General features: G+C 39.7%; 1 protein-coding gene across 1 annotated transcript; it reads right to left on the bottom strand.

The window, feature by feature from the left end:
• Positions 1-472: 472 nt before the first annotated feature.
• Positions 473-12,882, bottom strand: dcp1a (decapping mRNA 1A). The gene is made up of 9 exons (XM_074644756.1): positions 12,709-12,882; positions 11,533-11,573; positions 10,303-10,430; positions 6,560-6,626; positions 6,221-6,359; positions 5,658-5,753; positions 4,231-4,848; positions 3,842-4,063; positions 473-3,067 (listed from the first exon to the last, which is right to left on the bottom strand). The coding sequence occupies exons 1-9, from the start codon at positions 12,838-12,840 to the stop codon at positions 2,987-2,989; spliced, it is 1,524 nt and encodes a 507-aa protein (XP_074500857.1). The 5' UTR covers positions 12,841-12,882; the 3' UTR covers positions 473-2,986.
• Positions 12,883-13,010: the final 128 nt, after the last annotated feature.

Raw genomic sequence — 13,010 nt, 5'->3', positions numbered from 1 at the left:
AGTTAATCAATATCTCTCTACAGAGGAGGAGAGACATTTGTTTCGTCACTTAAACCCAGAAAGACTCGCAGATCAAGTTCTCCAATGAAATAAACCCTTGCATGGGCCTGATACCAACTGATTACAATTTAATGTTGACAGCTTTACAACCATAGACTGGGTACAGCAGATAAACAGTGAGCACCTACTGACATCTAGTGGTCAAATAGAGAAACAGCATCATTCTCCTGTAATCCTGAATGACGCACTTCAGAGGAAACCATCTGTCCAAATGGGGGAAATTAGATTTTCTCTTAATTCCTGCTCTATTACAAAACTGTCCAAAAAAAGAGATTAAATTAGGAACCTTCTTTAGATGTTAATTTTGAGTCACAAAAATAGGCCGAATTAAAACATACAAAAATAATAATTAAAAAACAAATCACATTCCAGTCTAATCTTATTTTCACAGCAGAAAACAAAAAGAGACAACTCTATTTCAATTTCTTTAATATCACAAAATAAACCAAATTATGTACAGTGGCAACAATCTTGGAAAATTAATATAATTTGCAAAGACTTTTTCCAAAATCATATCTCTGGCCAAAAAGATAAATTATACCAAAGCGTAAAAATAACCTTAAAATCTTAAATATGTGACCGGGATTAAAAAACTCTACATTTCAATCATTCTTCCTGTGTTGCGTTTATTTAACCAACACACGCCAGAAGCGTTGGCAAGATTACTTCTCAAATGAAAAGTTATAACAGGGCAAAGAAGTGCACAGATTATTTGATTTCCTCGCTGGCAGTGGACTTGTCCTTTTTTGCATTATGAATCTTAATTTTGCAAAAATAAAAACAGGAAAGAAAAACATGATATTGAAAGCATGTGGATCTGAGTTCAACTTAACTATGCAGGACACAGAAGAAAACAAGACTGGCACATACTGTACATACTGCGAGTTATCAAATACATTCAAATAGCAGGACCATGATGCAAAGTAGTGGTATCACAATCAGTTACTCCCAAATGTTGATTACATTTCAAAAAGTGCCATAATCCCGGCAATTAATGTTTGCAAAACCTAATAAAAGTCTCCTACAAAGGTTTCCATCTGGAATGACTTGATGTATTAATTGCTTCGAGAACTATAGTGTAGACATCTGAACAGTAACGTGTGAGCCGACTACTAAAAAAAACATCACTGTACCATTTGTTAAAAAACCCCACAACTCATATTTTCCAGCTTTTACATTATTTTTATACTGGTTTAATGGTATTCTATGTGCTGAAAATGATGTGACAACCAGGTAAATAAAACCTATTAGTAATCTGTCGTGTCTTCAAAAGTGCCCACGAGCCACATCATTTTTCCCCCCTAAATCTATGAAAGCTGAGTTTCTGATGTACATTAGATCAGTTCTCAGCATTAATAACCACTCAGCGCTGCACATGATGAGGAGACAGATCTTCTTTCCTGTTCCCACTGCAGTCTGTAGGGTTTACGGCTCAGTGCTGCAGTAGCCTGTTACTGCAAATAAACAACAAGTTACCACAATTTGTTTTTCTCTTAAGTCTTTGTGACTTAACTGTGGCCTGGCAAAATTCATTTAGAAGCTTGAGTGGAAGTGGTTTCTATTTTTCATGATTAGTTTGAATTACTGGTATAAACTCAACTGGTTTGAAACACACTGAAGCTATCAAAAGCAGCCCTATTTTTAAGCAATTTAATATTAAAGGTGTGAATGTAATAACCCAAAATCAATCGTTTTTTCCCCCCTCATGATATTTAAATTATACATTGTTGCAGAACCAGAACCCAGAGGTTCAGATAAATTTAGCTCTACTGTACCATCATAACGTATCCGAAAATGCTGCTTTCCCTAAAGGCACCGCGACTGTCGTCTACTGCAAGTTCTCCTCCAAGAACATCCGAGTACTGAGCTCAGCTGGTGGAGGAGAGATGAACGACACAGACGAGGAGAAAGACAAAGAAAGAGAAAGAGCAAGGGTAGGGAGAAACGCGGGGAAAGGAAAAGGTAGCAAAGAAGCTGGTTTGTGCGTTCGTCTCTGTGTCTTTATGGACAGTCTGTAACACAACATTAAAAAAAAGCAACCGAGAGGAACGGAGTCTTAGATTGAGCTGCAAGTGCTTCTCCAAACAATAACGGATGTTTTTTTTTATCTTCCTTGGACAAGGGTTGAAAAAAAAAAAAAATCCTCAACAATCTCCTCCTTATTAAGACACACTGATAAACTGCTACAAAAACTGTGATGGCTCAGCATTACTTCGAGGGAGAAGGTTCAATAAGTGAAAAAAGGAAAACGAGCAGTCCTTTTTAATGCCACACAGATGGAACAGTTCGTCTGCAAAGACCCCCAAAACAGTTCTGTGGTCCCGATCACAGAGGTCTCTTTCTCTTAATGAACTGTAAGTGTGTTATCACTGTTCCCATACTCTCGCAATGGGAGAAGTCCAAAGACGTGAGATGAGCGAGTGAAGCAGCGTCAGTGATTCTCATAATGTTCAAGCTGCAAAAGATTTGTGGTCGCCGAAGCTCCGCTGTGGTCCCGTCCTCAAGAGAATTAAACCAGCAACAGCAAATCGTTACCAGTTCGTGGCCAAATGTTTTATCATGTTTATAAAGTAGAAATGAAAGCTCAAGGCCACACTGGGACGTTTTATCTCGTCCTCCTCTCCCACCGTAGTTCAGTTTTGACAAAGCAGACAAAAAGTCGATCCAAGATAACGTGAGTAGCCGGGACAGCGTCGGTGTTCAGGTGAGAACTCAAAAAGGTTCGGTGTCAGGAACAGAGGGTTAAATGGCACGCTGCATGCTATAATAACCCTGAGAAGACAGACTAGTTTTCAAGAGTTGTGGTGTACAGTGTGTCAAAAACCTGCTATCTGCACTTCTTTTAACTCCCATTAAGGTCTGGATTCTTCAAAGGGCACAAAGGGGTCGTAGCGCTGAAAGTAACAGTGGTGATGGTTGAAGGAGACTATAGCTTCATGTTGCTGAAGTCCTTGGACAGACTCCGCAGGTAAGCATCATGAATGGCACCGAGGAAGTCTGGGTCATTCTAGACGGGGAGGAAGTAAACAAGAGAGGAATGAACAAACTACACCCGTCTGTGTGCGTGTTTTCACCGGAATTCAATATTTTCATTGGAAACATAAATTGTAAAACTTAAACGCTTCGTAAACCGCCATGAAACCATCAGTAAATCGTTTTATTTCGGTCTGTCATTTGCTTTGTTCTCTCGTCGTTCCTTCTATCTGATTCACTCTAACTCGCTCGACCACAGCTCCCTCTCTCATTCATTATCTCTTCGTCTCTCTTTATCTTGCACAAAGACTAACTTTGTGTTTACGCTTAATAAACATCAAGAAATGTCCACCCCTCATCCCAATATTGATACTAATTACACCCTGTACTTTATTATTTTTTTGTGAATGAAGATGTATACAAGTTGTAGCTGCCGCCAGGTTTGTGTTTGACCAATCAGCAACTTTCAGCCCAACAAACTCTGCCCTGAAAGTGCCTGAACTATCAGAGAGTACTAGCTCTGGAGCACTGACTGTTTTGCCATCAGGAACTCAATTTAGTCCCTGGTTCCTCTGATCGAAAGGCAAGGTTCTTGGTCCCATGGGACAGTTCTACGCCTTGAAATTAGACCAAAATGTTGTGTTGTACTAGCTTTTCTTTTTTTGCAATCTGGGTGAACTGACCCTTCAACTTTACACTAGAGTCTTTTCCTTTTGAAACCATAAATGTAAGGTAATGGAGAACAGCTTTAGCTTGGAGTTGTTCCACTCCAACCTGCCAACATATATATGTTACGCTCTTTGTGTACCTTAATGAGGTGTATCAGAGTATCCTGTAGCTGTGTTTTGCTGCAGGCTGCTTGTGGAGGCTCTAAAGCTCCTACAGAGGAGCAGGAGGGCTCGGAGGGGGCAGGAGGGACCACCGATGCTGCTGCTGTTGTCTTACTCATGGACTGCTGGAAGGCGCTGGGGGAGAGAAGCACAGATATCGGCGGCCCTGGAACAGCAAGACCTGGACTCATAGGGACAGCCTAGGGATAGAAAAGGAAAGACGGGGAGATACAAAGGAGAAGAAACGACAAGAACAAACAATAGGATGGATTATAATCTAATTTGTTGTGGTATAAAAGGGAGAAGACACTGATGAGGGCAATAACAGATCCACAAAAGCAGCTGCTAAGACAACCGTTGAACTCACAGACATCGGTTTGATCAGGTTTGGAGGCTGAGAGAAAACATCCATCTCTTTGCTGTGCTGCAGAAGCGGTTTCCCCATGGGCTCCCGGAAGCTGTGAGGGGGGAACAGCGTGCTTGGCAGGAAGTTGGGTGCGAGGATGGGTTTGTGGATGTCCGAATTCACAGATGGCACCGCCGCTTTGAGGGAGCTGAGTATCTCCTGTCCCAAATAGGCCGTAGGAACTGCTGATGGTGCTGCAGGACCAGGGGGAGCAGCACGAGGCTCTGGGCCAGCTGGAAGCACCATGAGAGGGGAGACGGAGCATCGAGGTTGGGGGTCTGACCTGGGGACCACTGACTGGAAAACAGGGGTGGAGTGTAGCGGGTACGGAGCTGGGAGCAGGCCAGGGACTTGGTGCCGCTGACTTGACCCAGGGTTTTGGGGCGTGAGATGGGGAGGAAAGAGTGGATTTTGGTGGGCTGGAGTGGGATAAGACTGGTTCTGGAGGTAGGCAGTGGAGGGGTCACTGGGAGCAGTGATGGTGTTCTGTGTGGGCATCATGGGTAGAGAGGGGTCCTTAGGGAGGGACGAGCCAAAGAGCTCCTCGACTGTGATCTGCTTCACCATTGTACGAGAGCTCTGGTGAGTAAAAAGAACAAATCTGTGAGCGGTGGTGGAAATTAAACGCATGGAAAACAACTTGGTTGATAAAAAGAATATCAATAAAAAATGACAAAACCAGCAATATGAGGATGCCACAACTGTATTCCTCTCAAAGGTCAACTTGTTGTCAACTATGATGCCCAAATACTTGAAAGATTCAACAATCTCAACATCGTCCGTTAATTATGGTGTTTGCAGGAGTTGGGTGGTGACGGCTGAAATCAATGCACATGTCCTTAGTTTTTGTCACATCACATTCAATTCTAAAATAGCTTCATTACACCATAATCATACGGGGAGGGGATAATAAGAGGAGCCCACTTGGTTTAGTGGTAAGATGCCGACCATGTATCGTCTAAAAACGGCATAAAAATTAAGAGATTCGTTAGTGCTGGAGCTTCCAGTATTTTGCTAACTGGGACCTGGATCTAAAAATAGAACCACCTATCAAAAAACACCAAAAGTAGGCAAGATCAGCTATCAAGTTGTGCGTCCATATTCTCGATCCTTAAACTCCTTCCGGATTGAATTCCTAGGTATAAATCAAGAAAATGCATTTTGCATATCATTGTATCAAAATACTGCTTTTTTTCTGCTCGCATGAAATAATCTTTGTCAAAAATCGTCAGAAAAAAACCCCCAAAACATGCACCATCTCTTTGTCCTCCTCCACAGTCTCCGTATGTAGGAGTTAACAGGATGACAACGCTCTCAAAATAAAAAGATATATAGATAAAAGAATAAATATCAGACCTTTTGCATACATGTTTGTGTAATGTATGTACCTTTTCGGGTTTTGGTGTGCTGTGCGCATGCTCTGTGGCGTTGATAGCTGCTTTCACATTAGGCTCTGCAGACATGTCTGTTTCACCTGCCTGAGCCTGCATCACACACACACACACATGAAATGGTATTTTCAATATTTCAAAAAGAGCCAGAGGATAAATATACATAGACTAAAAGCCATTAAAAGCCGGAGTTTGGCAGTTGGACAAGGCATAAATTCAGACTTCATCCCCAGATGCTTAAACAGACGCCCCCAGACCTGAAATAATCCCAGATTTAGTACCACTGTAATCTCAGATATGCACATGTGTGAGTCTGTATCTGCTGAGTCAGACCTGTGAAAGTGTTTCAGTCAGTGTTTAAGAGGTTAAACAAATGCTACATTTTTACTCAGGCAATGTACAGTCTCAGATCCAGGTTCACATTTTGTATATATAATCTGCAATGGCTACATATAGGGAAGAAATAACAATGACGGTACTAAAAATACGTAACAAGCTAAACACAAGTGCTACTGTAAGAACCTAAATAACATGTAATGTGTGTGTGTCTGCCTCCTTACTCTCTGGTATTCCTCCTTGGCTTTGCTGAGCAGTTCCAGGATGTCGATGGGTCGTGGTTCTGCGACACCATTTGTCCTCCCCGGCTCTACCCTCTCTGGCGACTCTCTTTGGGCGTGGCCTGCCTCTAGTTTCACAATCCTGGGGGAGAGTTAAAGTGTGACATATAGTCTGCACACCTATTTGCTTTGTCAAATGTGGATTCAAATACTCCTTGTGATGAAAGTAGAGCTGCTTTTTAAAGCCAACACCAAATGTGATCCAAACAAATCGGAATATCTGACAGTGCTCTGTCCCATTTCATCCAAACAGATTAGGTAAACACATGTCTGGCTGCTTACTTGACCATCAGCTGAGCAATGCGTTGACAGTCCCTCTTGTCATAGAACCAAATACTGTAGATACCCACTGCAAAAAAACACAAATACTCTTTATTACACTGTGTAGCGGAGGCAGAATTACATTAGATAAAACTCTTCACACATACAACTTTATAGCCGACCAAAAAAACTAATTGTACGGTTTTATTATGTTTATAATTGAGTTTTGCAAAATAACAACACTATCATATCATCACAATACAATCACAACAAAAGACAATATATGATAATACTGAGTTACTGCCCAGGCCTACTGTATATGGCAGGCCTTTAGCATTCATCCCTCTTATTAATCTCAATGCAGCATATCAGCTGCTGTATAAAGTTGTTTTAAAAACAATCAATCATTAGTGCCAAAGACAGGCACTGTACAAAAAAACATATATCACTGCAACTATGATGCTGAGCATCTGTGCTCATCTAAATCAGTGTGTCTGCCCCAGAAGAAACTGAAAGATGGAGGAAATGTTCACACTATTCTCGATAATCCGGTGGCTGTTTAGGGCTGCACCATATGAGGAAAATATGCAATATGAGACAATGTTGTTGAATATTGTGATGAACAATTGTGGTGAACAATATTACTTGTGATAAATACGCAGATATTAAAATGTACTCTGGGGAAAAGACGTTGGCGTTGTTTGTCCGCCCCTTCTCCGCCTGATATTTAAATATTGTTCTGCCCTTTATGTGAAGCACCTTGAGATTCAGCTTATTTTTAAAGTGTGAAATCAAATTCATTATTTTTATAATTATGATTACTACACAGTTCTGCCTTTCTTCTGCTTTCAGTATTCTGCTAAAATACAACAAATTGCTTGTTGAATTGAAAAAAATTAAAGGAAATTATTTCTTTTGTAGAACAAATTGAGCTGAACACAAAAGGCACCAATAAAAAAAATAATGATGGTTAAATTTTAAAGTGTGGTTTTCTACTGATACTCACTTCCAACTAACTCAAAAAATCCCCGGTGCAATATTGCAGTCTTTCGCGATGTGTTTATCGCACAATTTGACATTAAAATAGGATATATTGTGCAGCCCTAGAGGCTGTTAAAGAGTTGGCGGTGGATAATGTCATTAGCTACATTAAAGAGACTTATGGCTTGAACAAATAGGTAAATCATGGGAATTGACTACTTGTTGCACAATAAAATGCTAAAATAAAAACAAACTGTATGTCAGCAGTTTTTGCTGAAACACAATTGTGTTTGTGTACGTGATGAAATACTGGCATATTCAAGCCAAGGTCCCTCAAGAGGCTGTGGTAACCTAGCAACCTGAGTGCTTGCCTCCCTGTAGCATTTACTGCTACCAAGGGGAATATGGCGAGGTGTAAACAGGTGTGAGTGTGTCTGAGTACACTGGTCTCTCTAGACAGCTTTCTCAGAGTTTGAGTACATCTGTGAGCCTCAGGCAGTGAGTTCACCAGGACTCAAAGGAGGAACAAGACACAAATAACCGTTAATTATCAACATCTTTCAGAAGAAAATCTCCTCGTGTCGGACTCTTCGATCAAACTTCTACCTTGCTGGTGCTCAGACTTCATCGTTCCTTCTTTGCACTTCCTACTTCACAACGGAGCGACAACCATCTTGACGATATTTCTCTCTGAAGATCAGACACCTGGAGTCTATACCACGACAACCACACCTTCACAGGAGTGCAGTCACAAAGACAGACACCACATGATGACCAACTGATGTCTGAAAACAATCAAAAGGATCTTCAGCCAGTAAGTTGCATTACTGAAGAGCACTAATGGACTGAAAGAAGCTGAGTGAGAGAACTACACAAGCAGCCAATGGAATAAAACCAGGGGAGGACACTATCAGAGAAGATTTACTCTGACCAGTCTTCCAGAGGTGACTGACTTTACTCAACAGCTGCATCCAGTTCTATCGATCTGCAACTCAACCCAGCCTGAGGAATTAAAATGCTAACAGCACTTGGACTCAAGTGAAGCTACCGGAAAAGCTGCTCTGGCCTGAATAGTAACGAGAAATTACATCATGTCTTCCATACCAGGCAGGCTGATGGGCAAACAAAGTCCAAAAGGGGAGCAGTCTACGCTGACGTTGACCCTGGCCATGTTGTTTTTTCTTATAAGCAAACAAATGGGAAAACCGTCTAATTCCTTATTCGTTGCCTTGATGAAACTCCTGTTCAGACTTCTAATAGATTACCTCGGTGGCAGCGCTGTCAGTTACTTTCTCAAGATCTGAGGGATTTCATTACTCCTTTCTCTTCGCCTTACTTCCTGCAGAACTCTTTCCACAACAAGTCTGACTGCAGACTCACTGGATAACGCCATCAGCAAAAACAATAACTTGTATAATTAAAATATATATCAAGAAGTAGTAGATTCATAATCAAACCGATCTTTTTAGCTGTCGCTCCAATGCAGAATGATATTGACTGTGGCCAAACCGAGCTGAAACTGTTGCCGTCTGGTTGGCCTGCGTGAGGCCATGAGTGGAAAAACCTCTTCAGATGAGGATTTATTGTTAAATGTGACCCCAAGATGCCAATATGACTTCAAGCAAAAGGGAAAAGAGATGTTCCAGAGAACGTTTGGGAGATGTTTGTTCGGCATTTTCAGAGGTACCTTTATGTTTTATTTGTTCCATTTGTGTGTGTGTGTGATATTGAATGTCACCAACACCTCCACAGCCGTCTACATGCTAAGTTTGCAGCACAATGTGTACATTTCTTTAACAGAATGTTCTGATACAGTAGTGCTCCACAGTAGTTGATCAGAAACAGATTATGTAGCAAAGAAACAATACGTGATGATATTCCCTCTGACAGCAGAGGGTTTTTGACATTTTACACATCTTATGTAACGGTGTGATGACGAAGGTTCGATCCGTATTTTCTCTGGGACGATATCTCACATTTCTCATCGTGGAGATTCTTAAAATTTGTCTGAGATTGGTACTGGGCTGGGGCTCACCTGTAACTCTGTATATTGGACTTGTGTCACTTAATGATTTGCTGCCCGTAAAGGAGCATTATGTAGTACTGACAGCTAGCGTTTAAAATGGGTAACAGCAGTCCAAATTCAAAACATTGAAGCCTTGGCCCGTCCGCTCCTCCGCTGGGACTGATAGCAGACAGCGCATGTTTTTGCAATTTGAGAGTTACTTTTTAGACACGATCGTGTTAGCTTCTGGCCAGTAGTCTGAATCACTTTACAAATAAATCTCAAATACTCGCTGCCTTGAAAACCCAGCTGCACACGGAGCACAGAGAGAGATGTGCCGAGGCTTTATAGGTTGGGTAGAATCTAATGTTAACTTTATGTCTGTTGATCCAGTTCGTTAGCTTGCTTCCATGGCTGTAGAAAACTGTGTTTACGTGCCAATTTGTTTCATATGTGGCAACGGGGGTGTTGAAATGGTCAGTGGATGGGCCAAAATAAAAACTGACGTTTCGGACCAGTCTTTCAATTCAGCATGTTTCCTTAATCTCTGATGACATATCATGGTCATTTTATGATTTAATACAGTATATATATATATATATATATATATATATATATATATATATTACATATTGGTCCTTTAACTTCTCAATAAACAGTAAAGAACACACAAATATTGGATCCTGAACATTGAATAAAAATCTCTTACTCATGACACAGAAATGTGTCTGTACTTTGTATGATATCTATTCTTTTAGAGCTTCTACAAAATACTCACAGTTGCCGTTCCTATAGAGCAGGAAGGGATCCTGCAGCTGGAACTCCAGGTCTTTGTTGATCGGCTCCACCAGGTTCTCTGTGCTCAGCCGGTTCATGATGGTGAAGCCGTGGCGAGGCGAGGCAGACCTTAGATGAACAAAGATTGCAAACACTGTCAGATAATACTCTGGTAGTAGAAAACATAACCAACCCTGATCAACACTTTACAGCACCTTGTGCTCTCTATTTAGTAAAAGCTTTAAAATCTTACTTACCAAACACTGGCAAACGTTTTTGACTTGCATTACTTTGAAAAATAATAATCTAAATTAATGTATTTCAAAGTGAAGTAATTTTTAATAAGGTATTTACATTTTCTGAAAACTGATAACACAAAAGTGTTTGGTTGTGGAGGATGACTGTTGGACACCTGTGTAAACAACGATGAAGAACTACTGACAGATATTTTCAGTATTGACTAGTTCTATAATGAACTGATGCATTATTTTGTCAAATGCTGCTTAATTTATTGTCCATACAATATAACAAAGTAATTTTCAATAAATGTATAGGTAAATATTGGGGGTAATTTGACCGTAATTCCAAAGAAATTTCAAACAGGTTACTTGCTAATTATCACATAATTACCATGAAATTTGCGGACCTGTAAAATGAAGTGTTATCATATATTTAATTTAGGCTTTAGAATTGCTTTTTAAAAATAATATTTCTTAATATAAGGAAAACCTGTGTGCCATGGTGGCAGGTGACCTGGAATTTTCACTTGCCACAGCCAACATTTACCCTGTCTTTGGCAGGTGCTAATTTCATTACCTGACCAGAGCCAAGGCTGATGTCTTAAAAATGCTTATTTAGTTTAACCAAGCAAAAAAAAACACCTAAATGTAAAGAGAAAGGCAAACAAATCTTCATACCAGAAAGTCATTACCTAGTATATATATATTTATCATTTTTAGCGTAATAAACTACTTAAATGTCGAAACTATGGACATATACAATCACATGGAGTCTAATAAAGAACCACTGTGGGCACAAAGCTGTAATAAAAGGCAAAGAAACCAGAGGAAATCAACAGCAGTGAATGTTTGTTTACAACACTGCGGCCTACACACGTGCTGCGCAGAGTCAAGTGGCAGCTCAAGGAAACGTGACACCAAGCAAGTAAACAACATCATGCATGGTCATCCTGTTGATGTTTAAATAATTTAACAACACTTTATATGCTTACCTCGCATAAACAAACAGGGTGCCCTCGATTTCGGTCTTCTCCTGAAATGATAAATGACAATTATGTGTCAAAAAACAACAACAACTAACACAAAATAACAGCAACGACCGCTGACTGTTGGCTTCACTAGCTAACATCATCTCTGGCAGTTCAAATAACTGTTAGGTGGAGTAATTAATTATTACAATAATACTGATATGGAAATAGTGTAGCAGGGGAAAGATAGATAGATAGATAGATAGTAGCTTTATTGATCCTGAGGGAAATTCAAGTTTCCAGCATCACAGTTCCATAGTGCAAAACATGTTAGTAAAAAAGTTAGTATTACAAAGTACAAAACAATATACCAGATATAAAAATACAAGGAGATGAAGAAAACTGTTAAAACTGAATATAGTGCAGGGTAACAGCTGTGATACAGGACTATTAAAAAAGTGAATACAGTGCAGAAGAGACTGTTAAAAATGAATATAGTGCATTATTATCCGTCCTAAAGTAATAATAGCAATAATAATGCAAATAAGTAGTAGTAGTTAATAAAAATAGGGAGAAATTAAATTCATCAAACAAGGAGAAAAATGTATATAGATAATGAATAAATAAAATACAATAAAAACAAAATAAAGAATTCTAAAATAATTTAAATAAAAATATAATGTTGATTATTAATGTATAATGAATAAATAAAATACAAGAAAAAAATACAAAAAAAATAAATGAATAAATAAAGAATTTAAAATAATTTAAATAAATATATAATGTTGATTATTAATTATTTAAAAATGAAGAGGTTAATGGCAGAATTAAAGCTAGTAGTGCTAACATATGTTAGCTCAGTTAAGATAAAACTCTCCAACTTATTAACGATAAAGTAATAGAAACACAAACAGAATGACACCGGTATCAAAACAGTACATCTGAGAACACATCTGGATGAGTTACAGTACATCTGAGAACACATCTGGATGAGTTGCAGTACATCTGAGAACACATCTGGAAGAGTTGCAGTACATCTGAGAACACATCTGGAAGAGTTCAGTTTGATAAACACGAACACATGTTGGTGTTTTTATCAAGGAGCTAGCATTAGCATTAGCATGCTAGGTCAATACTTAGCATCGTTTTAACGGCTCTCCGCGGAACAGTTCCGTCTTCAGTCTTTTTAACAAACTTTACCCATTCGTTCGCTTTGGAGTTGAAGTTGTAGAGAGCCACCTGTCCGGTGACGTCGAGCAGCTTGTTGATGTACGGGTCTTGTCTCTGTAGAGCCGCTAAGCTCATCATCTGTCCAGCGTTTACGGTCTCCATCTTGGATGTGATTGTTGTTGCTCCCGCACGGACGGGTTTCTGGAGACACACTTATAACTTCCGCTCGTCCCCCCGGAAGTGACGTATCTCAAGAAAGTTTCCCAGAGAGATTTATTTATTTATTCCAAAGAGATTAATGTGAAATGTAACATATTGTCGGTCATTCACAA

Source organism: Sebastes fasciatus, chromosome 8 (assembly GCF_043250625.1).
Source record: "Sebastes fasciatus isolate fSebFas1 chromosome 8, fSebFas1.pri, whole genome shotgun sequence".
NCBI lineage: Eukaryota > Metazoa > Chordata > Actinopteri > Perciformes > Sebastidae > Sebastes > Sebastes fasciatus.
This window is presented reverse-complemented; position numbering and strand designations above follow the sequence as displayed.

What these genes read in the sequence shown, in the direction of transcription:
- dcp1a (XM_074644756.1), bottom strand. Translation starts at nt 12,840, where the DNA reads ATGGAGACCGTAAACGCTGGACAGATGATGAGCTTAGCGGCTCTACAG. An exon ending in ATTGCTCAGCTGATGGTCAA is followed by an intron (nt 6,360 to 6,559) that starts GTAAGCAGCCAG and finishes ACTCTCCCCCAG; the next exon opens with GATTGTGAAACTAGAGGCAG. An exon ending in CTCTGATACACCTCATTAAG is followed by an intron (nt 3,068 to 3,841) that starts GTACACAAAGAG and finishes CTCCCCGTCTAG; the next exon opens with AATGACCCAGACTTCCTCGG.